The sequence below is a fragment of the Piliocolobus tephrosceles genome, chromosome 5 (genome assembly GCF_002776525.5).
Source record: "Piliocolobus tephrosceles isolate RC106 chromosome 5, ASM277652v3, whole genome shotgun sequence".
NCBI classification, from domain to species: domain Eukaryota; kingdom Metazoa; phylum Chordata; class Mammalia; order Primates; family Cercopithecidae; genus Piliocolobus; species Piliocolobus tephrosceles.
In genome coordinates, this window is record NC_045438.1 from 31,090,697 (window position 1) to 31,118,211 (window position 27,515).

General features: G+C 35.6%; 1 protein-coding gene across 1 annotated transcript in view; it reads right to left on the minus strand.

Moving 5' to 3' along the window:
• The window catches only part of MOXD1 (monooxygenase DBH like 1), a 103,627-nt gene that overhangs the window by 51,352 nt on the left and 24,760 nt on the right, over positions 1-27,515 (minus strand). Inside the window, exons 2-4 of the mRNA XM_023230631.2 lie at positions 25,862-26,008; positions 24,062-24,229; positions 23,840-23,923 (exon numbers count right to left, since the gene is read on the minus strand). Coding sequence (XP_023086399.1) covers positions 23,840-23,923; positions 24,062-24,229; positions 25,862-26,008 — 399 coding nt within the window. The remainder of the gene's footprint in view (positions 1-23,839; positions 23,924-24,061; positions 24,230-25,861; positions 26,009-27,515) is intronic.

Below are 27,515 nucleotides of genomic sequence, written 5' to 3' on the forward strand. Positions count from 1 at the left end.
TGATGTGTTTTTTCCCTAAACTTGTCAACTTCTCTTTTAAGTTAAGCCTAAAATAACTTTTGCAATCAATACTTTTTATCAGAGTTTAAATATTCTCCGGTATGTAGCCATAAAAACTACATTAAAAAGGATGTATGTAGGAAGAAAACATAAAAAACATGGGTGATTTATTCCATATTGGATTAAAACCACACTTAATCTAAATGTCAAAATTCACAGCCTGCATAAGTTTTCAAAGAAAAATTTACAGTTTCAGGAATGTGGCCAATCTCTTTTCTTGGCAAACAAACGAAGAAATCTAACAAAAGATCATATAAATCAGGTTGTGATAATGGTTCCAAAAAAGACTGCATCATCTTTACTCCCTGCTAAACCAGCATTTCTTTTTGGATTTTTACTAAAGTCCTAACCCCTAACATCAAAGAAGCTGCCAAGTCTTTCATCTTCTACCTCCACAGTAACCCTTGTGTGTATTCTCTCCTTATTTATTTTTACTTTATTTTATTTTTTATTTTTCTAAGGCTTACGAGGGCACAGATAGATAGCATTTGGTTACATGAGTAAGTTCTTTAGTGGTGACTAGTGAGATTTTGGTGCACCCATCACCCAAGTAGTATACGCAGTAACCTATTTGTAGTCTTTTATCCCTTGCCCACCTCCCACCCTTTCCCCCAAGTCCCCAAAGTCTATTGTATCATTCTTATGCCTTTGCATCCTCATAGCTTAGCTCCCACTTATCAGTGAGAATGTAAGATATTTGGTCTTCCATTCCTGAGTTACTTCACTTAGAATAATAGTCTCCAGTCTCTTCCAGGTCACTACAAATGCTGATAATTCATTCCTGTTTATGGCTTAGTAGTATAACATCATATATATAGGTATATCCCATCATATATATATAGTCCATCATATATACATTCCATCATATACATATATTCCATCATACACACACACACACACACCACAGTTTCTTTATCTACTCCTTGATTGATGGGCATTTGTGTTGGATCCATGATTTTGCAATTGTGAAATGTGTGGCTATAATCATGCGTGGGCAAGTAGCTTTTTCGTATAATGACTTACTTTCCTCTGGGTAGATACCCAGTAGTGAAATTGCCAGATCAAATGGTAGTTCTACTTTTAGTTCTTCAAGGAATCTCCACACTGTTTTCCATGATGGCTGTACTAGTTTACATTCCCACCAGCAGTGTAGACGTGTTCCCTGATCACCACAACCTCCTGTTTTTTTTATTTTTTGATTATGGCCATTCTTGCAGGAGTAAGGTGGTATCACATTGTGGTTTTGATTTGTATTTCCCTCATCATTAGTGATGCTGAGCATTTTTTTTCAAATACTTGTTGGTGATTTCTATATCTTCTTTTGAGAATTGTCTATTCATGTCCTTAGCCCACTTTTTGATGGGATTGTTTGTTTTCTTACTGATTTGTTTCAGTTTGTTGTAGATTCTGGATATTAGTCCTTTGTCAGACATAGAGATTGTGAAAAATTTCCCCCACTCTGTGGGTTGTCTGTTCACTCTGCTGACTGTTCCTTTTGAGGTGCAAAAGCTCTTTAGTTTAATTAGGTCCCAACTATTTACCTTTATTTTTATTGCATTTGCTTTTGGGTTCCTGGTCATGAAATCCTTGCCTAAGCCAATGTCTAGAAAAGTTTTTCCAATGTTATCTTTTAGAATTTTTATAGTTTCAGGTCTTAGATTTAAGTCCTTAATCCATCTTGAATTAATTTTTGTATAAGTTGATAGATGAGGATCCAGTTTCATTCTCCTACAAGCGGCTAGCCTATTATCTCAGCACTATTTGTTGAAAAAGGTGTCCTTTCCCCACTTTATGTTTTTGTTTGCTTTGTCGAAGATCAGTTGGCTGTAAGTATTTAGGTTTATTTCCGGGTTCTCTATTCTGTTCCATTGGTCTATGTGCCTATTTTAATACCAGTACCATGGTGTTTTGGTGACTATGGCCTTATAGTTTGAAATCAAGTAGTGTGATGCCTCCAGATTTGTTCTTTTTGCTTAGTCTTGTTTTGGCTATGCAGGCTCTTTTTTGGCTCCATACGAATTTTAGAATTGTTTTTTCTATTTCTGTGAAGAATGAATGATGGTGGTATTTTGATGGGGACTGAATTGAATTTGTAGATTGCTTTTGACAGTACAGTCGTTTTCACAATATTGATTCTACCCATCCATGAGCATGGGATGTGTTTCCATTTGTTTGTCATCTATGGCTTCTTTCAGCAGTGTTTTGTTGTTTTCCTTGTAGAGGTCTTTGGCCTCTTTGGTTGGTATAGTTCTAAGTTTTTGTTTGTTTGTTTGTTTTGCAGTTATCGTAAAAGGGGTTGAATTTTTGATTTGATTCTCTGATATTGGTCACTGTTGATATATAGAAGAGCTACTGATTTGTGTACATTAATCTTCTATCCAGAAACATTGTTGAATTCTTTCATCAGTTCTAGGAGCTTTCTGGAGGAGTCTTTGGGGTTTTCAAGGTAAATTATATCATCAGCAAACAGTGACAGTTTGACTTTCTCTTTACTGGTTTGCATGCCCTTTATTTCCTCCTCTTGTCTGATTGTTCTGGCTCGTACTTCCAGTACTATGTTGAAGAGGAGTGGTGAGATTGGGCATCCTTGTCTTGTTCCAGTTCTCAGAGGGAATGCTTGCAACTTTTCCCCATTCATTATTACGCTGGTTGAAGGTTTGTCATAGATGGCTTTTATTATATTGAGGTATGCTCCTTGCATGCCGATTTTGCTAAGAGTTTTAATCATAAAGATATGCCAGATTTTGTCAGATGCCTTTTCTGCATCTATTGAGACGATCATGTAATTTTTGTTTTTAATTCTGTTTATTTGCTGTATCACATTTATTGACTTGCCTATGTTTAACCATTCTTGCATCCCTGGTATGAAACCCACTTGATCATGGTGGATTATCTTTTTGATATGTTGTTGGATTTGGTTAGCTAGCATTTTGTTAGGGATTTTAGCCTCTAAGTTCATCAGGACATCAGTCAGTAGTTTTCTCTTTTGGTTATGCCCTTTCCTGGTTTTGGTATTAGGGTGATGCTGGTTTCATAGAATGAATTAGGGAGGGTTCCCTCTTTCTCTATCTTGTGGAATAGTGTCAAAAAGACTGGTACCAATTCTTCTTTGAACGTCTGGTAGATTTCTGCTGTGAATCCATCTGGCCCCAGACATTTTTATTGTTGGTAATTTTTAAATTACCATTTCAATCTCGCTGCTTGCAATTGATCTGTTCAAGGTAACTAATTTTTCCTGATTTAAGCTAGGAGGGTTGTATTTTTCCAGAAATTTATCCATCTCTTCTAGGTTTTCTAGTTTATGTGTATAAAGGTGTTCATAGTAGCCCCAAATGATCTTTTGTGTTTCAGTTATCAGTTGTAATATCTCCCACTTTGTTTCTTAATGAGGTTATTTGGATTTTCTCTCTTCTTTTCTAGGTTAATCTTGCTAATGGTCTATCAACTTTATTTATCTTTTCAAAGAATCAGCTTTTTGTTTCATTTAGCTTTTGTATTTTGTTTGTTTGTTTGTTTCAATTTCTTTTAGTTCAGCTCTGATCCAGGTTATTTCCTTTCTTCTGCTAGGTTTGGGTTTGGTTTGTTCTTATTTCTCTAGTTCCTTGAAGTGTGACCCTAGAATGTCAGTTTGTGCTCTTTCAGTCCTTTTGATGTAGGCATTTAAGGCTATGAACTTTCCTCTTAACAGCACCTTTGCTGTATCCCATAGATTTTGATAGGCTGTGCCATTATTGTCACTCAGTTCAAAGAATTTTTAAATTTCTATCTTGATGTCATTTTTGACCCAAGGCTCATTCAGGAGCAGGTTATTTAATTTCCATGTATTTGCATGGTTTGGAAGGTTCCGCTGAGAGTTGATTTCTAGTTTTATTCCACCGTGGTCTGAGAAAGTGCTTGATATAAATTCAATTTTCTTAAATTTATTGAGACTTGTTTTATGGCCTATCACATGTCCTATCTTGGAGAAGGTTCCATGCACTGTTGAAAAGAATGTGCATTCTGCAGTTGTTGGGTGAAATGTTCTGTATATATCTGTTAAGTCCATTTGTTCCATGGTATAGTTGTAATCCATTGTTTCTTTGTTGACTTTCTGTCTTGATGACCTGTCTAGTGCTGTCGGTGGAGTATTGAAGTCCCTCATTATTATTGTGTTGCTGTCTATCTCATTTCTTAGTTCTATTAGTAATTGTTTTATAATTTTGAGAGCTCCAGTTTTAGGGGCATATATGTTTAGGATTGTGATATTTTCCTGTTGGACAAGGCCTTTTACCATTATTTAATATCCCTCTTTTTCTCTCTTAACTGTTGTTGCTTTAAAGTCCATTTTGTCTGATGGAAGAATAGCTACCCCTGCTTGGTTTTGATGTCTATTTGCATGAAATGCCTTTTTCCACCCCTTTACTTTAAGTTTATGTGAGTTCTTATGTGTTAGGTGAGTCTCCTGAAGGCAGCAGAGAGTTGATTGGTAAGTTCTTATCCATTCTGCAGTTCTACATCTTTTAAGTGGAGCACTTAGGCGATTTACATTCAATGTAGTATTGAGATGTAAGGTATCATTGCATTCATTGTGCTATTTTTGCCTATGTACCTTGGATTTTCTGTTTTTTGTTTTTGCTTTTTAAATTGTATTTTTGTTTTGCAGGTCCTATGTGATTTATGCTTTAAAGAGGTTCTGTTTTGATGTGTTTCTGGATTTGTTTCAAGATTTAGAGTTCCTTTTAGCAGCTCTTGTGGTGCTTCCTTGATAGTGGTGAATTCTCTCAGCATTTGTTTGTCTAAAAAAGACTATATCTTTCCTTCATGTATGATGCTTAGTTTTACTGGATACAAAATTCTTGGCTGATAATTGTTTTGTTTGAGGATTCTGAAGATAAGGCCCCAATCCCGTCTAGCTTGTAGGGTTTCTGCTGAGAAATCTGCTGTTAATCTCATAGGTTTTCCTTTATAAGTTAACTGGTGCTTTTGTCTCACAGGTCTGAAGCTTCTTTTCTTCATCTTAACTTTAGATAACCTGATCATGATGTGCCTAGGTGATTATCTTTCTGTGATGATTATCTTTCTGTGATGAAAGATAATCTTTGTGCTTCTTGTATTTGGATGTCCATGCCCCTAGCTAGGTCAACAAAGTTTTCCTTGATTATCTCCCCAAATATGTTTTCTAAAATTTTAGATTCCTTTTCTTCCTCAGGAACACCTCTTCCTTATTATTAGGTTTGGTCATTTACCATAATTCCAGACTTCTTGGAGGTCTTGTTTATATTTTCATGTTCTTTTTTCTTTGTCTTTGTTGGACTGGGTTAATTTGAAGACCTTGTCTTCGAGCTCCGAATTTCTTTCTTCTACTTGTTCAATTCTATTGCTGAGACTTTCCAGAGCATTTTGCATTTCTATAAGAGTGTCCAAGGTTTCCTGAAGTTTTTATTGTTTTTTCTTTAAGCAATCTATTTCCTTAAATATTTCTCCCTCCACTTCTTGTATTGTTTTTTGGATTTCCTTGCCTTTCTCTGGTGCCTCCCTGATTAGCTTAATAAGTAACCTCCTGAATTCTTCTTCACGTTAATCAGGGATTTCTTCTTGGTTTGGATCGATTGCTGGTGCGCTACTGTGATTTCTAGGGGGTGTTAAAGAGCCTTGTTTTGTCATATTACCAGAGTTGGTTTTCTGGTTCCTTCTCATTTGGGTAGGCTCTGTCAGAGGAAAAGTCTAGGGGTGAAGGCTATTGTTCAGATTATTTTGTCCCAGGGGATGTTCCCTTAATATAATACTCTCCCCTTTTTTCTATGGATGTGGCTTCCTGTGAGATAAGCTGCAGTGATTGTTATCTCTCTCCTGGGTATAGCCACCCAGCAAGTCTACCAGGCTCCAGGCTGGTACTAGGGTTTGTCTGCACAGAGTCCTGTGATGCGAACTGTCTGTGGGTCTCTCAGCCATTGATAACAGCACCTGTTCCAGTGGAGGTGGCAGGGGGGTGAAATGGGCTCTGTGAGGGTTCTTACCATTGGTGATTTAATGTTTTATTTTTGTGCTGGTTGGCCTCCTGCCGGGAGGTGGCACTTCCCAGAGAGCATCATCTGTGGTGGTATGAAGAGGAACCGGTGGTGGGTGGGGCCCTAGAACTCCCAAGAGTATATAGCCTTTGTCTTTAGTTACCAGGGTGGATAGGGAAGGCCCATCAGGTGGGGGCAGGGCTAGGTGCGTCTCAGCTCAGACTCCCCTTGGAAGGGTCTTGCTGCAGCTGCTGTGGGGAATGGGGATGAGGTTCCCAGGTCAATGGAGTCATGTACCTAGGAGGATCATGGGTGCCTCTGCTTAGTCATGAAGGTTGCCAGGGAAGTGGGGAAAAGCCAGCAGTCACAAGCCTCACTCAGCTCCCACACAATCTGAAGGGCCAGTCTCCCTCCCACCATGTCCCTCCCCCAACATCCTGTTTCCAGGCAGTAGGTGAGCAGGGCTTGAGAATTTGCCCCAGACTAGCCACTTCCCAGGTGCAAACGAAAAGGGATTTGGTTCTTCCCCCACCTGTGGAGTCTGCACACCAGATTCGTGCCCTTCCCCGGGTTCTGGCCAGGAGGCTTCTCACTGGGTTCAAACTGTTACAAAGTTCAGCTGGGGCCTTCCTTCTCCCTGTGGCATTTTACCCTGTGCCTCTGGTCACCCTCCCAAAGGATCCCTGTGGTACCAAGCAGGGATGGCATGCTTAGGGACCCAGGGAGCTCCCAGGTCCTTTCCCGCTGCTTCCTCTACCCCTGTATTTTGCTCGGCTCTCTAAATTGACTCAACTCCAGGTAAGGTTGGAAACTTCTCCCACAAACTAGAACTTCAGGGGTTGGAGACTATCACCATTGTCTGGTGTGTAGGCTGGGCCTGCTTCTTATGGCAGGAGTAATGGTGTGCTAATCCCAAACCAAGCCTCAAGTGGCCTTATAGTTTCTACTGTCTCTTTTGGAACTTTGCCATCACCATTTGAACAAGTCCAGTCTAGACTTCTAGAGAACAAGATACTATAAATGAGAGCCCACTTGTTCATCTGAGGCCTCCTAGACCTGCTTACAAAGAGCTGACTCCCAACCAGATGAGAGAGCCCAGGCACCATTAGAGAGCTGCATACCCAACCCAAGCCGGTGCATACCTGTTTGTAACCCAGCTACAAACACAAGAACCACCAGACGACTTGCAAACTACAACATGGGCTTCTTCATTTAAAGCTTATTTAAAGTTGTTGAAGTTTGGGTTGGTTTGGTTCATAGAAATAGCTAACCAATACAAATGAACAAAAAATTCTGATATGTTCAGAAAATGAAATTCAAAGATGAAAATGAACACATTATTTTCTACAAACAACATGGCCAACTTGCACATCCTGTTAAGCAAAAAAAGCCAGATGCAGAAGAGCACTAGCATTTCTATCTACAAAAAGTTCACAACAGGCAAAATTAGTAAAGACTGATTTAATCGGCAAACTGGTGACCTCTGGGGACAGACAGTACCTGGAAGGGGATTCAAAGGACACTTCTGAGTTGATACTTTATTCTTGATCTTGATCCTGGTTTCATGAGTCAGTTCACCTTATGAAAATTCAATGAGTTGTATACTGTTTGTGTACTTTTATGTAGGCAATTCAATAAAAGAATGTTTTAAAAAGAAATAGGTAAATGGTTGAACAGCAAATTGACAGAAGAGAGCATAAAAAGAGCATCACCCTCACTAGTAGTCTAAGGAAAGCAAGTCAAAGCAATCAGAAATATTAGTTTTCACCCATTAATAGGCAATAAATTTAAAAGACTAAAATATCCAGTGCTCGAGAGGGGATGAGAAAATATTCACATATGGCTAGCATGTGAATTTTATAAAGTAATCTTACAAATACATTAAAGTTTGAAATACGTGTAATCTTGATTCAATCCATTTATCAATCTAGCCTATAGAAATGAAACCACCGATACATAAGGATATATTTACAAGAACATTTACTGAAGCAATGTTTATGGTAGCAAAAAGCTTAACATCTTGAATGTGCATCAAAAGTGGATGGCTGCAAAAATTGTGGTTTATACATGATAGGAGATTAAATTATGTAAACATTAAAAATAAAGTGTTAACAATATTTTGTCCAGTAATGATAAGGGCATTAATTTGAAAAGCAAAATTCAAAGTAATAGATATAGAGTGATTCTAATTTGTTTAAAAATAAAACTGATTAACCCAAAAAAATCCTATATAAATGTTGTAAATGTTTTCTTCAGCATAAAACTTTAGAAAAATACAAATAAATCTGTTAGCATTAGTCACCTCAAGAAAGTGGAATTTGGCAAAAGAGGACACTACTAATTTTTATTTTATATATTTTTTACTTTTTTACTGGTCATAACAAGTATATATTACATTGGAAATGAAACAAATACACGTTAGAAAATATTCTCATATTACAAAATAAAGTGTTCTCTAGAGGAACAAACTCCTTAATCTTTCAAATGAGGAGAGATAAAAACTCAACAGTTGTGATCTCTTTGCAAGATTGTTAAAAATCAGTCCAGAAGCACATCATATCACATATGAATTTTATCTGATTATTAATTCAAGTTGAAGAAGAAATAAATTATCCCATAAAATATCTCTTAGCACTTGGAGTAAATACAGTTTGAAAAAAATGTGACTGAACCAACAATCTGTTGGAAAATTCTATTTGCTATATGAGTGGAAAATATTACTCAGAGTACTGACATTTCCTGTTTATCATTGAAAAAAGAACATAGTTGTCTAACCTTGTAAATGTAATTCAACTGTGAATCTTACAAATGCTTACAATAAGAGTTTGCCTTACTAAACAAATAAGGTGCATTTGGCGGTCTGGTTCTTAAAGGAACTAAACTTTATCTTAAAAGTAAGTGTAGAAATAAGAAGGAAAGATAATAAAAGTAATGAATTCCAGGTTATAAAGGAACTAATATACCATATTAAATTAGCTAAATATAAATCTTTCAATTTTTCCCTCTTTTAAATGTCTCAGAAAAGTCAATGAAATCAAAGTGAGTGTCCAGCTGTTCTAAATTACTGGATAACAATATCCAAGTAATTTAGAGCTTTTTGAAAAGCTTAAAAATGATTTAATTATAGATTGTTAAGAGATGATAAAATAGAGATCTAAATCTTAGGTGTATTTTTTACTTTGAAATTGTTTTATATTTCATATTTTAAAGGAGAGATAGAGATAAATAACAAAAATGTGTGACCTAAATTTCAATCTCAATTTCAATTAATTAACTAGATGAGAAAGGCAGTTTTTTCCTCTGGACTTCACTTTCTGCAACCATGAAATAAAATGTTGACAAAAGCAAACAAAAGGTTGACACTGCTAGAGGAAAGAAGGGTTACTATAAAATGACAATATTTCACATCTATTGTGCCTCAAGTGTTCTATAAACATTTTTCAAATAATTTTACAGTAGTAGTATGCATAGGTCATATCTCCATTTTACCAATGGGAAAACAGATTCAGAAAAGTTCTGTAAGTTACTCAAGGTCATATAATGGTAAATGGTAGAGCCCAGATTTGAAATCAGGTCTATGTGACCAGAAAGACAGGAAGGGCCCTTCAAACTTAGGTTCATACAGGTTAAATAAATTGTTAAAGCTCCCCCACTAGACTAAACAAATGGTGTTCATAATACACGTACTAATAACACCTATGTGTGTAGCACATTTGCACTGAAGAGTTCAACAGAGTAATTCAGATCTCGGGCATTAGAATTAAACAACGCTAGGTTCCCACCCCATGTTTACCACATCTGGCCCCATGACATTAGAGACGACATTACATTTTTCTGAGCCTGTTTTCTCATCTAGAAAATGGTATAGTAAGTAAAGCACAGTGTTTGGCACATGATGAGCAATCCATAAATACTTGTTTTCTAAAATTCAGTATTTTAAAAGTATTTTCAAAGTAATCTTGAGAAGATAGAAGTTGTTATTTTTATGTTATATATGGGTATATACTAACACCAAAATCATAAAAGTTAAGGGAAAAGTAAAGGGACATATTCAAAACCAGGGCATGATACTGATTATTATGATTAAAAACCCTGTGTTTAGTTTGCATCCAAAAGGACCAATTTTACCTTGAAGGTATGAGGCTAAAATCAGCTATTATGGAGAAAATACCCAATTTTATTAATCAAGGTAATTTTATAAAGATTATGGAAGATTTTGATAACTAAGAGAAACAAACATACATCTTTGGAGGATGAATTTAAAGCAGTAATATTCAAAGCTTGGGCAATAAATAAATAATTCCTCGAGATCTTTTTTTAGGCCCATGTTTCAATAAAACAGAAAGCAAAATGAGACAAGCCTTTTCTATAAAGAAACCCACATATATCACATACCTTTAAATTATTAAGAAAACACAGCTGACTTTAGCAATGGAAATGGACACGGCTCTAACAAACTCCACTGTCAAGTCACTGGCTCTATGGAAGCCCTTGTCATTTCCACAAGAACTGAAAGGTCATCATCCTCTTAGGAACTGCCTGCAGCTTTCCTTTTGTTTTGTTGTTGCTGTTGTTGTTGTTGTTGTTGTTGTTGTTTGTTTGTTTGTTTTTCTGAGACAGGATCTTGCTCTGTCTCCCAGACTGGAGTGCAGTGGTGAGAAAATGGCTCACTGCAGCCCCAAACTCCTGGGCTCAAGTGATCCTCTCACTTCGGCCTCCCAACTAGCTGGTACCAACTAAATGTTTTAAATTTTTCTGTAGAGACAAGAACTCCCTCTATTGCCCAGGGTGGCCTCGAATTCCCCTCCCAAGATGCTGGGATGACAGGTGAGAGCCACTGCACCCGCCTAGCTTCACTTTAAAGAACTAAATGGTTACTTGCATATGTGTGCAATTAAGAGGTTGGCTTTATTTCCATTTTAGAGAATATGATACAAATTGCCAGAGTTTTAACAATAAATAAATTTTTTAAAGCCACACAAGAGTAACATTCAAGATAAAATTAGTGACCCCATTTAGGTATTAAAGGCCTCAGACTTCAGTTCCCCCATCAGTATTACACACTGGAGACTTTGGTATGGTTAAGGCATTCTCTGATCAAAAAATCCATTTATCCTGACGACAAGTAACTGCAGGGATTCTGCATTCTAATTTGATATATTATACTATGGGTTTAAAATTTAGCCAGCAGCTGTTAGCTGGTTTTAGTATGGGCAGATGTTGGTTGTATCAAGTATTCTTTGCCACATGTGGGACCAAGTGGAGCTTCCTCAGAGACCGATGTGTAATACTTCAGAATGTTAATGTTGAAGTCAGGGTCCTTTTTTTTAGTCAATGAATGCTGTTTTCTGTAGACCTAACAGTCATGTTGGAGGCTAAACCAGCAAAAGTGTTTATATCTCTTTTCTTTTTAGATAGATCATATTCCCCAGGGAAAGGAATACTAAAGGAGAACATTTGCAATGGGCAAATTACTTAACCTCTCTGGGCTTCAGTTTCCTCATCTGTAAAATGAGGACAGTAACACTGCCTACATCATAGGCTGTTTATGAGGACTGACAATCCACAAAATGTACAGTGCTCTCAATAAATGTTGGTTCTTAACATCCAATTTTATTTTGATGCTTCTGTTTATGCTTCTGCACTCATCCTCACCACATCATTACTTCCCCCTACCTAAAATTTATCTCCTCTGTGCTTTCCCCAAATTATTCTTTCCATATGGCATGGGACTGTGCTCAGACAATCACTGCTTTCTCCTTTCTTCTTGCCCTTTACTGCCACTATCACACAGCTCGACACGAACGTTCATTTGGCAGCTTTGGGGGCTCTCTATTATTTATGTGTACATCTCTTCTTGCCATCCAGACTGTGAGGTCTTTGGGGTGAAAAACTACGTGTTATATTGCTGTATATACAAGACATAGCACTGAACGCTATCCAAAGCAGACACTCACTAGATACTCTTTGATTCTTCTTCATGATTTGCAGCTGTAGTGTGAAGGGATGTTTCCAGCTGATTAAGATATATAGTGGGCATATCGAGTACACATCTGAGTTCTGAAACATACCATAAACCAAAGTGTCTCTCCTATATTTTCAACATTTCCTCAGGACAAGCTAAAGACCGAGAGGCTATGGGAGCATTATTAACAGTTATTTACATGATCTTGCCTTCACTTAATTTTTAAAATTCTACACAGAGCAATTCAGTGAGATTTCAGTGGTGCAAAGATCTCTCTTTATTGGTAACGGGATGCGTTTTAAAGTCAGTGAGGTGGTTTTCAGTGTATGGTTCCTAAAATGGACAAATTACATTATAAACATGAATGTATAGCATTAACTTCCACGTATATATTTCACCAGAACATAAAAATTTTTTCTTTCATAGAAGAAATTATCCCTTCTATCTGAATTAGTTCAATAAAACTCAGCTGTGGTTCCAGGAAACAGCTGGGGTTTTTGCCTCTCCATTTTCACCAAAAAATTGCAAGCAATGCATCAAGGAATAAACTATCTCAAAACCATAAACTGCTTAACTCTTCTTCATGTGCCTGCAACTAACATAGTATATTTTGCTAGACATTGAATGTGTGTTCACTTTTTACCATATTTGTCTAATAAAATAGTTTATTACTATAATAAGATATATTAGTGCTACTTAATACGAAGGGCATTTTACTAGGTGCTATAAAATGTAACTTGACAAATACAATCTCCTGGGAAATTTTAATAAACATAAAACAGTTATTTTCAAACAAAGGGTTTATATCAGAGCCACTTGGGGAACTTTTCCCAAAAAACAGCAACAACCACTATCATCACAAAAGCCTGGATTCCATCCCTAAAGATTCTGATTCTAATGTGCACCCTAGGTTGTGAATCAAGAAAAATACAATAATGGCTCAATGAAGCAAACCTCAACCATAACATTTTTGATATGTTAGTGTAGTATTTTTCTTCATAAAATAGATATACTACTAAGCTGATATATAATCTGAATTTTTGATGCACAAACACATTCATGTTAAACGACCCAAAGACAGTCTTGATACCTTAAAGAAGGTATTGATACCTCAGTAAAGGTGTGAAAAAGTATCCTCTGATTTATGAGTTTCATAAACTTGAATACAAAATATCTCACTTATCAAAAGTGAGTTTCTACATATAATTTTTCCTGCTAATCACTAAAAGCTCCGTTTATAAAAACTATTAAAATTTTCATTGTTATATCATAGGGCAATAGACATCTTCCTGTTTTGATAAGTATACAATTGTTTACACTGAAAATAGAAAACATAAAAATAAAATTGACCTGTTATATCCTATGGCAACACACAAAAATGATCTGAATTCCTTTCACCATTTTAAGAAAATCTTTTAGTATAATTTTATTCATATATATTTATACATTTATTCTAAAAATTTCCAACTTTGTCAATTCCAATAATACAATGAAAGAAGTCATAGAATTTTAAGGGTTAAAGATCACTTAGAACAACTTCTCAGTTATACAGATTTATAGTCTTTGAGTTGTGTTATTAACATGAATTTGGTCTCTTGAGAGGCACTGTGGTGCAGTCACATTAATTTTCAGCTGACCAAAGGTTAAGGTAAGATTAGAACGCAGACTGTCAGCCTGGTTCTTAGGTCTTTTCTGAGATGCCAACACTTCTAGTTTTCTCCCCAACAACATATATCTCTTCGTGTTTTAGAGCACTTTAGGCATTTTGTCATAAATTTAACTGCCAAGTGAAAAATGTTAGTATTTCTTCTCACGAGTAGCTTTTTACAGATCGTTATAGCAAAGGGGAATCAAACAGTCCATTACCATTATTTTCACTTAACTCCAAAAAGATCTTAGCTTGGCTTAAACAGAAAGCTTCTGGCTTACTTCCAGCAATCTTTATGCTACAAGACGTGTCCAATAAGATTAGCAGGCTCATTAACTTCTTTCCACTGAAATTATTTCCAATTCCTTTCTCCCTAATATCATCTCCAAGATTTAACATGAAACCTTTTTGCAGCCATATGCATAATCTTTAGCCTAATCATCTTAACTCTAATCTTACTTAAACGACTTCCTAAATCACAAATGAAACTTCGTATGTGTCATCCATTCTTAATGAGCATTTGTAACCCCCAAGGGTGAAATCACCCGGCCTCTGTGTACTCATAGGCGACTAGATCTATGTCAGTTTCCAGGATCTCTGGACTGATGTCTCTGGAAGATTCTGGTGGGGTCTGCTCACACAGTCCTGTGTCTATGCATTAATTCTGTAGGACCAAAAAGTAGTCCAGCACAATACAGTATTGTGCACTTCCAAATTTGTTGAGTGTAGATCTCATCTCATGTCAAATGTTCTTACCGCAAAAAAAAAAAAAAAAGAGAGAGACAAGGAAACAAGGGAGGTGATGAATACGTCTATTACCTTGGGTGGTGATGTCACTATAAGTGTTTGCATATGTCCAAGCTCATCAAATTGTACAAACTAAAACTGTGCAGTTCTTTGTATATCTGTTATACCTCAATAGAGCTGTCAAAAAATAAAAAGTAGCTCAGGTTCTGACAAGTGTACTCAAAGAACTCATGGCTGGATATAAGCTATCAGACCTCTTCCACACAAATTATTTTTCATTGTAACGTATGGATCTTGAAAAAAATCATAAGGCCTGGATAGATATTTAGAAGTAGAAGGCTAGCAAAATTGTATGGAGAAAGCCCCATTAGTATTGCCCAGAAGATCTGCATTCAAATCTTGGCTGTACTTCACCTAATTTGTGTAATGTTGAGCAAGCTACATAAGCTTGCTATGTCTCAGTGTGTTCATATGGCAAGTGGTGGTTATTCAACGTACTTTGTGGGAGGCTGTGAAAACCTAGTGAGATAATGTATTTAAAGTATCAAAAAAAACAAGAAAGTATTTTACCTACATACTTCCTTGTATGTAAGTAAAAGTCATTCATAATTTAATGTTACCACACCTCTTAATCCCATTGTGTTATCGACATCTAGAATTCAACATAAATATCTTAGTATCATTTTAATAAAGTGCTGTTAAATTATTTACTAATTTTTATAATGAATGATTACCAAGAAATGTGCTAGTGCTTTTCAATTTTGTCATCTAAACTTTTGTACTACCTGAAAAACATATACAAGGTTGGAGTAGACTTGGGTGGTAGAAGAAAAACTAAAAAATAAAAAAAAAATGGTTTCATGTCGGTTGAAATGGCATTATTTTAAGGCCATGGAATGGAAGACTAATGGGTGACTTAAGAATGTGAAAGATTATTTCCCAGAGGATAGTCACCAGTTGGTTTTTATCCTTACTTAGACAAGAACAGGAGGAAATTAGCTTAAATTTCATTTGGGTTAGAGTAATGGAAGCAAGCTATGAAATCTAATTCCCAGAGAATCTTTTCTTCAAAATAAAATAGAGACTTACTGCCTACCATTGTTTCAGTGCAGCCCTGACTCCAAGAATGAGAAAACACTAGATGAAGTTTTTGTCATTCATCTCTATAATCCCCTGCAAGGGAAGAAAACAAGCAATAACGAGCCTATTATGCAACAGGTGTTTTCACTTGTTTTCATTTCATTTTTACTGAAAATTATTTTCCTTACTTTGCAAGTCAAGATGCAAGCTATGAGCATTTAGTCTTCCCAAGGTTATCGAGTGAATGAGAAAAAAGAGTTTGAACACAACTGCTACCTACCTCCAGAACCAATTCTCGTACATTGCACCAACTTATCTCAGTAAAGTCTTGCTCACCCTGGCACTCCTAATTTTTATCTTTATTTTAAAATGACATTATCTCTGTGACTTAAGAGGTATCTGAAAACTGAAGCAAATTGGGAATACTGCCAGTACTTATTGAACTATTTAATACATTGCCAAACATATAAGCACTCTACAGATACTGCCTTCATTTGATGACAGCTAACATACAAGGCAAATACTGTTATTAGCCCTATGTACAGATGGAACCTAAGGCTCAAGGAAGTTAAATTGATTGCCATGGATTCCACACTAGTAGGCTGAGGAGCCAAGATTCAAACCAGTTGGTCTGACCTAGTAGGCCATGCTACAACCACTAGATAATAGGGATATTATAAAGATTTGTGGTTTCAGAATTTGATTTGTTGTGAATACTTTACATTCGTAGCCTTTCTGTGTTTAGAACCAGCTGTTACCAAAACTTAATAGCCATCAAATAATATCAGTAACAAGTTTAGTTAAGTGCGTGGGAATTTAGAGATCAAAAAGTGAGCGTCGTATAGCCCAGAAATAAGAAAGTCTATGAGCCTCTTTTCAAAAAATCAAGTATTTCTGTCAACAGACCAAGCAGCCACACATGTCTGTAGACATTCTGGATTCTCCTGGGAATTCTGGGGCACTTTGGCATGCTCTAGAAAGGACTAAGATGCCTCAAAACTTATGCTCCAAGTCCATGCTCGAGGTGCTAAAGAAAGGGGCCTTTTTAACTTCAAGGGAGGCAGTGGCGTACTCAGTATTTTCACCTCAGCATGCCCCGTGACTGAAAAGCATGCATGTCAGGAACTCAGACCGCAGGGCAGCAGCCAAACCCCAGCGCAGACTTCTCTTTTTGTTTTCATCAAATCACAGATATTTAGAAGTAGAAAGAGCCTATTGAGGTCATCTGGTCCTATCCCTTTATCTTACAGACAAGGAATTTGAGGAGCAGGCAAGGTTAAGTACTTTCTCTAGGGTCAGAAAGCTAATTAGTGACAGAGTTAGCAATAAATCACTTCCATGAAAAGACATGCTTTCAAAGCAAATTTAATTACCTTGTACTCTCAAGTGACTAATAAGAACACCCATGTAGCTAGACGATCTCCAGTGTTTCCGTGAGGTAGATGTAACTCAAGAGGATCTTGAATGAACTTTCTATAACATTGAGTCAGCAGTCTTTCAAATGCACTAATTTGAGTCAAATCATTACTTTTAGGGGAAGTGTTCCTACCAACTTTTTTTCTGTACAAAGTTACAGTTTCAGCCACAGTAAATGCCCCAGTATTTTCGTCTCTTGTCTAGTAGATAAAAAATAGTAAAACTTAAGATACATTTAGAAATGAGGAACAATTTTTGGCATCCATAAACACTGTACCACAAATTCTTAAAGGAAAATATTCTTTTGATTTTATGGCATAACTTTTTCTCTAGAAGATCAAGAATTATCTATTTTGTCAATCGATGACAAAACGCAGAGGTGTAGGGGTAATCTATTGGTGTTAATAATTTCATAACCAAATAAAGTGTTGCAAAATATTTAAAAGAAATGGAAAGTATTTTCATGTAAGATAGATTATGAAACTTAATTTATTTCAACATGAATCTGCTAAAAATCCAAAAATTTGCCTGTAGAAAATAAACAGAGTTAAATAAGAAAGGATAAAAAGGAAACATCACTAAGTAAAAACAAAAAATTCTAGAGTTGGAATGGATATGGGTTAAAAACATAAATAACCATTAAGTCAGTAGTCAACAGCAAACACCTAGTCTCCCATATGAAAAAGTGAAACAGAAGGTGAACACATGAAAAAACAATGAGAACTAGACGGGGCAGTCTGTGCAAACACAGGCTGACAACAAACCAAAATGCTGCTTCCATCAGCGGGATAAACGGCATCAATTAAAATGTGTCTTGAAACATTATTTCAGGAAAGAAGGAAAAAGATGTACTGGCAGAGAAGAGCTAATTCTGACAGCCATAAAAGCATGTAGTTTGACATGGAGAATGCTCAAATTCCCAGTTTACTAAATTTAACCCCAAAGACTTACACATTCTCAGAAAATAGAAACCCTCTATTGCATTTAACATTTCAGAAATGTGTTAATGATAAGGTTTTCCATTTGACTGTGTCTTTTTAAGTGGACTCAGTAGAAAAACGGGCAGCAACGTCCATTTGACATATTGTATTAAGCCTAATGTTCATGTTATGTGCCTACTATAGGAAAATCAATTTTTGAGTGGCTATTTCATGGCTCTACAGTAATCTGGCTTCAAGGACATTCCATGGCTGTTCAATGTCAATTATTCTTAAATTTTCATGTTCTAGGAAACACTCCCCAAATGAAATCATTGAGATTTATGAATGCTACCTATCGAAGAGAAGAGAAGCATGGATGTTTCATGGAAAAAAAGAGATGTTCTGATCAGTATCAAGTAATAAAGCATAGCATTTCTCTTCCTGTAGCAATTGATGATGAAGAGGATGATGACAGCGTTTTACCTCAACTTCACATTTCTCCAAAGCTGAAGATTTTCTAGGTGACCTCCCTAAATGAAGTGATGGACAAGCTAGGTTTTCTTTGGAACTCTGACTGCCTAGAAAGGATTGACTTGTTTGGGATCCCTCTGTAATCCAGAAACCTAACAAGATGATCAACAGATTAGCAATTGTGTGTTGCTAGTGATCTACAAAATTTTATTGAATTTACTTACTTCGTTTAATAGAAACTATGTTCCCAGCACTGTTACAAATACTTTACAAATATTAAACTCACTTGATTCACTTAATACTCATAGCAATCTTGTTAGGTAAGAACTATTATTATTGCCAATTTCCAGAGGAGGAAGCTGAGGCAGAGAGAGGTAAATTAATTTGCCTGAAGTCACAAAACTAGTAAGTATAATCCTCTCTTAAAACTCAGCAATGGTCAACCTTTTAGCTTGATGCTGCATCCTTTTCTGGGCCTTCTCACTAAATGGTAGTTTTCAATGAAAAGTCATTCAGGGAGCCACATTGAAAATGAATAGTTGCCTGATCATAAGAGTTGAGTTTATTAATAGTTTTCTAAGTGTCAGATACTGTGCTAAGTGCTTAAAAAAACAACAAACTCCTGTTTGATCCTTAATGTAAGCAATTCCATTAGGAGGTACCACTTGCATTTAAGTGAAAATACTGAGCTGTGAGTGGCTAACAACTTTTCTGTAAATTACATGCCTAATAAATGGAAAACAGGAATTCAAACCTGAATTATCCATCCAGTCATGGAACCCACCTACTGTAGCATGAGGTCACACAACCCATGCAACTCCCTATTAAGGAGTAGGAGTCCTTTAAGGAGAGAGGACTACGGGATGATGATTTTGGCTGACTGTTTTTCTTTTTTCTCCTGTTTGCCATAATAGGCCATCAGCAAGTTTTCTATTAAATGGAATGAGCCACATCACATTTAAACAGATATATTAGGAGTGTAGTTCATCGATGAGAATTCCCTGACAATAAAAGCCCCTCAAAAAAAGCAGTGTGTTAAACCAATTCAATAACCTCCATTTCTAGCAAACTATATCCAACCATGACTAATAGCCATGACAATGCCATTACTGTTAACTAAAGAGAGTGGTAGAGTCAACCTTCTTTAAAAAATTTTAAATTTACAGTAAAGTCACATCTAAAATAAAGCTTAAAAAGAGTCATGCTGAAATATGGAGAGGTGGGCTGCAGAGTGGTTTGATGTACTTGACACAGAGATGATCTCACATGAGAAGTACAGTTTAAATATAAATTACCAAGATTATTCTTTTCCACAATTTCCATATTCACCTGCAATGTGATATGCTGTCATCTGATAATACCCACATTTTCAAGCCACAATTTTAAACATTTTTTTCAAGAATCAAAATACAAATCAATAAACTGAGATCACAAATGAGTTGCAACAGCCAATAATTTTATTGTAATACTATCTTTTCTAGAGATAAAAATCATTTATTTTTGTTTTATATTTTAGTAATTTTAGAGATTATTTACCTTATTTTATAATTTTAGAAGCAAATAATTTTTACATGGTTAAAATTTAAATTTTAAATGTAATAAATATTTTTAAATTTAGTGATTCTTATCAAACTACTGATATATTTTCTTTGCTTAGTCTTATAGTTACCATAAGTATAAAATGTATGCAGTAGTCTTCCGTCATCTGAGGGGAAAACATTGCACAACCCCCAGTGAATGGCAGAAACTACAAACTCTATGCATACTATGCTTCTTTCTATACCTGCATTAAAGCTTAATTTATAAATTAGGAGATCTCTAATACTTTATTGTAAGAGCTTGACAACAATAACTAATAATAAAGCAGAGCAATTATAACAATATAATGTAATTAAAGTTATGTGAATGTGGTGTCTCTCTCTCAAAATATCTTCTCATACTGTACTCACCCAGAAGGTGAATACACCTTCTCTGTGATGCGAGATGATACAATACCTACATAATAAGATGAAGTGTGATGAATAACATCGGCATTGTGACATAGTATTAGGCTACTACTGACCAGAATTTATATTCCTGAATCTCTGCAACTATTCTTCACTTGCAGTAAATGACTTGCTGTCACCCATTTCAGGCGATCCCTTGTTGAAGTCTTTGTATAGGCTCAACGCTTTCTAGCGCAGGACACTGTCGTCAATCGGAACACGTTTCTGTTCATGTCTTCTACCCATAAATGTAATGCCTTTTCCATTTCAACAAACACTTATCATGCACTGTGGCCATAGCTTTTGCAGTCTGAAGTGAGACAGCAAAACTGGCATGAGTCTCTTTTTCCTTCTTCACAATTTCACAGAGAGAAGATTCATTCTTAGCATAGGTCTTAGCAACCTTATTATTTTTTTCTTTATTAACTTGAGAGCTTTCTCCTTTTCACTTAAAGAAGCACTTGATGGCTTCTCTTGGACATATCTGAATTGCTAGCAAGCATCACTACTCTTGTGCTTTGGGGTCCACTGTTAAGGAAAATTAGGGTGACTTCAACACAAGAACTCCGAAACCATGACAATCTGATAACTGCAACAGTAAGTCTAATAACTGAGATGGCTACTAAGTGACTAAAGGATGGGCAGCATTTCCAGTGTGAATATACTGGACAAAGGAATGATTCATGTCCCAGCTGGAATGAAGCAGGACAGTGCAAGATTTCATCAAGCTACTCAAAAAGGCATGCAACTTAAAATTTATGAATTGTTTATTTCTGGAATCTTCCATTTAATATTTTCAGATCACAGTTGATCATAGGCAACTTAACCCCTGGAAGCGCAGATAAGTTGGTCTAGGCACTATCAACATTTAAACTGCAAATACAAACGAATTCTTTGTGTGAATTAGACACAAGAAAATGAAACTGATTTCTCACAATTCAACTATAATCGATATTCTTACAACTCACTGCAAATGACACACCACACAATACGATATAAAATCAATCTTCTCATTTCTGTGAAAGTACCTTTTGTTTGCAGCAGAAAAGGACTGAGGCTTTTTGATACAGTGATTTATGGAACTTAAAATAAAGAATAAGGAGAAGCCCTTAACTGATGGCTTTTCAAAACATAGGAGTCTTTGATTTTATGAAAACAATATATGCTTTTCTTAAATTATTAGAAATTATCTCTACTAGAAAAAAGAGCATGGAAATCAGACAACTTGAGGCAATTCCTAGATTTATGAGTTCTACATCATTAGAATTTTGTTGAAAGCTTGAATAAGTTGCAAATGAAAACTGGTTTTGAAAGGCTGCCTTAAAACCACTTACATATTACTAAATATTTTGAATTTATTTTTTCGGTAGAGCTCTCTTTGTTTTTTGAATAATATCCTATTTGAGTTCATTTTCAAGGAAAATGTTTCATAATACTTAATAAACTTTAAAATATTTTAAGGTTTAGCAAGATAAGGAATCTATCCCATAAGTAGTATTCTCACATAATAATAGGATTTTAAATTCTAGCCACCAAACCTCTGTCCCCTGTAACAACAGAAGTTTATATGAACACTCCCTTGTGACCTACTGTCCTTCCCTCAAATCCCCTCTTGCTCAAGGTAAAGAACTTTTGTTGTCTAGAAGACCTCCAAACATTGCAAAAAATGCTCCAATGCCTTTCATGTTGATACAAATGTCTACTAAAGACAGCTATGTATTCCCAAAAGTACTTAATTATAAGTTCATGTACCTGAGAATTACTTGATATGCTTCTTATAAGAAAGTTTATCTGAGTATTATTTGATATGCTTCATATAGGAAAGTTAGCGAAGAAAGATGAGGTACCAAGCAAATATCCTACATAGAGGGTTGAAACATACACTGACCTCTCTGAAACATACATAATTAATTTATACCATTCAACTCAATTATTAGCATTAACAATGGCAAGAATAAAAATGCATTAACAGTAAGTGGTTAAGAAATTTACAATTAATGTTCGCCAAAAAGTGGATAAAGGACCGATTGTTTGAAATACTTGTTTTTATTTCTGAATCTACAGTTTTACATTTGTCTCTTAAGCCAGGTTCCAATTAAATTTACTGCAAATGACATACAGTACATATAAATGAAATATTCTCCTTCCTGAGAAAGACTTTTCATTGGTACAAGGGAAGGACTTAGGCATGGTATTAATTATACAAAATTAGAATTTGCATTCCCCTTTTCCATACACAAGGTAGAAAATAACTTATTGCACAGAGGTAAAAGATTCACCTGCTGTCACACTGTTGGTAAGTCTCCTGTTTGCAAAAATATCCTATAAATAGTTAGGACTACCTATTAACTCAATAACATTCCCTAAAGCCACCCCCTTTGCCTCTGTATGTAGTTATGAATCATTTTGTAAACCAAAGGCAGAACTGTAAACAAAAATATTTGTAAACAAAAGGAAACTAGGGAAATATATTAGAAATTAACAAATTTAAGCCACAAATAAACTTATCAAATGTGCTCAGTGTTTCTATCTCTGCTAAAATGTCTTGAGGTTGATAGGAAAAGTGTTATGACTGTCCACCTTTTACAGATGAGAAAACCTAAGGCTACAGCATTACCCCAGAGTGACTTACCTGAGAGCACATAGTTTAATTAAAGGGTGGACTTACGATTCTCAAACCCATGTATTTCCCTCTAGATTCCAGAGTCTGGCAATTCATTCCTTATCCACACCGCTTCATTACATAGTCTGGGGACTGACAGAAAGGGAGCAATGTCTGGCCTTCTGAATGTTTACAGTGTTCCGTATGCACTATCTAATTCTATCTTATTCTTTCTTGTGTCTTGGCCATGTCTCCCCAATCTCACTGTAAGTTCTTTGAGAGCATGTGTCATACCTTTGGCCTCTGTGGAACTGTCAACAATTACTAGCACAAAGCCAAGGACTTGTAACTTTTAAAAAATATTTGTTCATTCACTAAGTAGATGCAAAAGTTCTGGGAGGCCTATTCCAGAAGGGTGGAAAAATAATTGTATGGCAGAGGCAAACTGGGTTTATCTACTACCCAATTCTGTATTTTTTTATTTCTGTAGAAATTCACTAATTTTCTTTCTTCTATTTTCAAAAAAAATTATAACTGTTTTTTAATGACAGTATCCAGTGTTTTCAATGAAGCAGATGTTCTCAAACATTATTGGTGAGGAATGTAAGCTTTATGGGTATAATTTACCAATATGTAAACATACTACTTTAAGTTGCAATTCCAGTAATTCCAATTGTAGAAATGTTGCCTAAAATAATAATTAGCAGTGTTCACGTGCATACCAAAACTTGTACCTTTGACATGTAAAATTAGGAAATAACCAAAATATTAGCTGTAATCCAAGCTTTCAGACTCTTGAAACAGTATGCAGGTGAGCCAAGCCAGCTCTTTTTTCTCTAAAAATCTTTCAAATAATTGAAAAACATTTCTATATTTTTTACTGTTTTCATTATAGTAACACATCAGTTTCTTCTTCCATTCATGCAAATTAGTTTTAGCCTATGAATGAGTCACATACCTTTATTACATGATGCTTTTCTTGGAACACAGGAATCTTAAACATTTGGCACCAATATGTCGTATCTTTGCTCGGGATGGGGACCTGTCTTAATAAAAAGGGGAGGAAGACACAAAGTCACCTTCTCTTAACATGCGCCTGAATACAATAATGTAAGCAAAAATGTTCATATACACTTTGAATAAGCCCATCCCTATAATCATAAAACCTGAAAACACTTACGTCCTGATTTACCAGATCAAAGTACTGTAAGGCTGTAGACAGCACATTGGTTTTCTCAGGATTCAATAACCGCAAACTCTTGGTGCCCCTATTGGAGTCATGGTACTTGGGACCAGCTTCTCCTGCATCTTCATGGTGGTAGGCCCAGATCACTCTCACAGTGCTATCCTGGGGATCAGACATGGGCATGGTTAGGTCTCATGAGAGCACTTTCCTTACCACTGAGTTAAGTTTAAAGAACTCTATTGTAAACAAGATATAGAAGTGAAGAAAAGACAATAATGACATTTGGAGTTCTCAACATGGTCTCTAATATTAATTGCACAAATTTGATTAATTCATTAAGGGTCCAAATATATGAGTCACTTTTTGGAAGGAATCATCTCTCAGCATGCAAGATTATGTGTTCCAAAACATACTGAAGGACAATTGACTCAGTAATTACACTTTTAAGTATATGACAACAATAAATCATTGTCATGCCAAAACTTTAAACTTGCAACTGGTAGCTTCTAAACAAATATTCTTGTTCAGCAGCAGAGACTTTGGAAAATTAAATGCCATGGAATATTTTAGGGAAAAATAAATTAATACAATAAAAATTAAAATTACCTAAGACTTTTCCTTTTACAGATGTTTTCCTAGGCACTAGCCTAGTCATACATATAAATTTACAGAAAGTATAAATATAGAAGGATTTCTAATTCTGGATTTTTTAATTACACTATCGTTAATCTATAGTCATTTTATGAAACCGGGGAATTTCCTAGGGACTGGTTTACCACAACTACGGAAAGTACTGTCAGATGAAATTGGTTTCCATTGAGCAACCAAGAGAGACTGCCCAAAGGGCTATGGGGTGGGGAGGGTTTGAGGGGTGTAAAGAAATTGTTCAATCTTCCCACAGATAAAGGTGTTTTTGCCAGATCTTTGTAATAAGAACTTTGGAAATAAATAATAAAGCAAAAGCTATTTATTTTAAACGTTCTCTTTGCTATATTCTTTCTTAATAAGTCAAATGACTATAATTATTATTCCAATTAAAGTATAATTGCACTGTATATTGCATAAAAAGTAATCCCTCTCTTGCATGCATTTTTCTGCCTCGTTTACTCTTTATGCTGAATGCTAATCAGAACTGCTTCATACTTTTTACATTCCCATTTTTGAAGCTTTGATCTACAAAAAAAGGTAATTGTATTGGTCTATACAAAATAAAATTAATCCAAGCAATTCATGGAAATTTCTGAAGTATTACATATCTTCTAAATATTTAATTTGAATGCACATAAATATATTATTTTTTGCATGAAGTCTGAAAATAAGAAATCTCATTTAATATGCCAGTGGGCAATTATAATCAGCCACCTATTCATCTTGATTTTAGAAATTTACAAAGATGAGTCCATTACAAATCAGATGAATTATATCCTAATATTCAGATTCATAATTCTTTCTTGTGTAATGCATTTCTTCAAACATTTATCTGTTGTGTATTTTCAAACTTTATGGAGAAGAAACCAAAATGTATTTATAGCTAAATCATACAAATTTTAAAGGGATCTTCAGAATGTTAAACTCACACAAAAAATGGATTTTATTGAAATTTACAGTCATACATTTTTGGCTTCTAAAAAAAGTAAAAAAGAAAAAAAATTAAATAACAAAACAAAACAAAAAAAGATTTCAAAAATATTACAAAAAAAGACTATATTATTTGTTTCTCTTATTCTTTAAAGTGCTTCACAAGTGTAAATATACAATTTTTTTAATGCATGCATTCACTCATAGATGCCTTACCGTTATACTCTTGTCATTTATGTCACATGTATGCAGCTCTCTGGTAAATTCAATTATTGTGTGTGTGCTATTTTCCATGGCATATTCTAGATGGTAATCTTGTTGAGTATCTTTTTTCAACTCTCTATTTGCATTTGTAAAATAATCCTATGGAAAATATGGAAAAGAAAAATCAGGCTACCTTAATACAGAGAAAAGAATTTATAGGACCTTTAAAAACAAAGTCTTGTTATCTAGAGTTATTTCCTAAATCCCGGGAATTTCCAAGGGGCTGGAGTACTCCAACTGGGGAATCAGGTCCCTGGGAAACGAGTCCATCTTTGAACTTCTGACCTTTCAGGAAAACATAGTGTACATTGATAATATCATAGAGCATCAAGAGATGGAATGAATGAACATTTGATACTATCGTGTGCCTTTCCTTCCTTGTAAAAATTAAAAGAGGGACTATAGCACTATGAAATGTCTTACCGCAAAGTTAGCATGTATACAAAAAAAGTTTAATAGCTAGTTAGCAGCAAAGCCAGAATCAGCCCTAAGGTCATCACTCTTTTCATTCCAACTCCTGGTGGAGCCCCACTTCACCATTCACAAGAGCAGAGATGTGGGCAAGTGCGGATTATAGGTTGTTTCAATATGACTGTTAATGGCATATTCTTATTAAAATAAAATGCAATGGGAAATATGCAAAGAAACAAAACTAGTTGAATTACACGCTATTGAAAAACTAGGGAAGCTTTGTTTTGGGGGAGTAGCCATAATTTGTGTACTAAATTTCTTCAACGGTGTACCTATCACTTCTTTTTGAGACGGAGTCTGGCTCTGTCACCCAGGCTGGAGTGCAGTGGCACGACCTCTGCTCACTACAACCTCCACCTCCTGGGTTCACGTCATTCTCCTGAGTAGCTGGGGCCACAGGCGCCCGCCACCACGCCTGGCTAATTTTTAAATATTTTTAATAGAGCCAAGGTTTCACCGTGTTAGCCAGGATGGTCTCAATCTCCTGACCTCGTGATCCGCCCATCTCAGCCTCCCAAAGTGCTGGGATTACAGGTGTGAGCCACCGCGCCTGGCCAGTGTACCTATCACTGCTGGGAGGCAGACCAGTGCAGCGGAGAGAGCATGGGATTTGGAAGAAAATGACTAGGATGTGACTCCCAGCTGTATTCTTAAACAGCCTTAAAGAATTGTTGAAGTAAAACTCTGAAAGCTTTAGTTTTAACATTACTAAAATGGGGATAATATATACCTATTTTATAGATTTTGAAAAATAAACAAATGAGATAACATGGGCAGGGGTATAACTGCCTACATGGTTAGCGCCCATTCGATACATATTTTCTCTTTTGCACCATAGTTTGGTTTTATCACCAAAATATCTTCTTATGCCTTTTACCATTCACCTACTCTGTTGAGTCATCAAAATCACAGTATTAATTTTTGTCACTTATAAAAGACACAAAATTTGCCTTAATGACAGACTTTCTGGTTTTCCAGTACCTAATGATATTTTATTTTTGAGAAGTTGTACAGTTGCTTTAGAATATACATGCTGAAACATAATTATAATTACTTTTACTAACAGTAAAATTGTATTTGAAGAATTGATTGCTATGTTCGACTGAGAAAATGCAATATACAAGACAAAACCTCA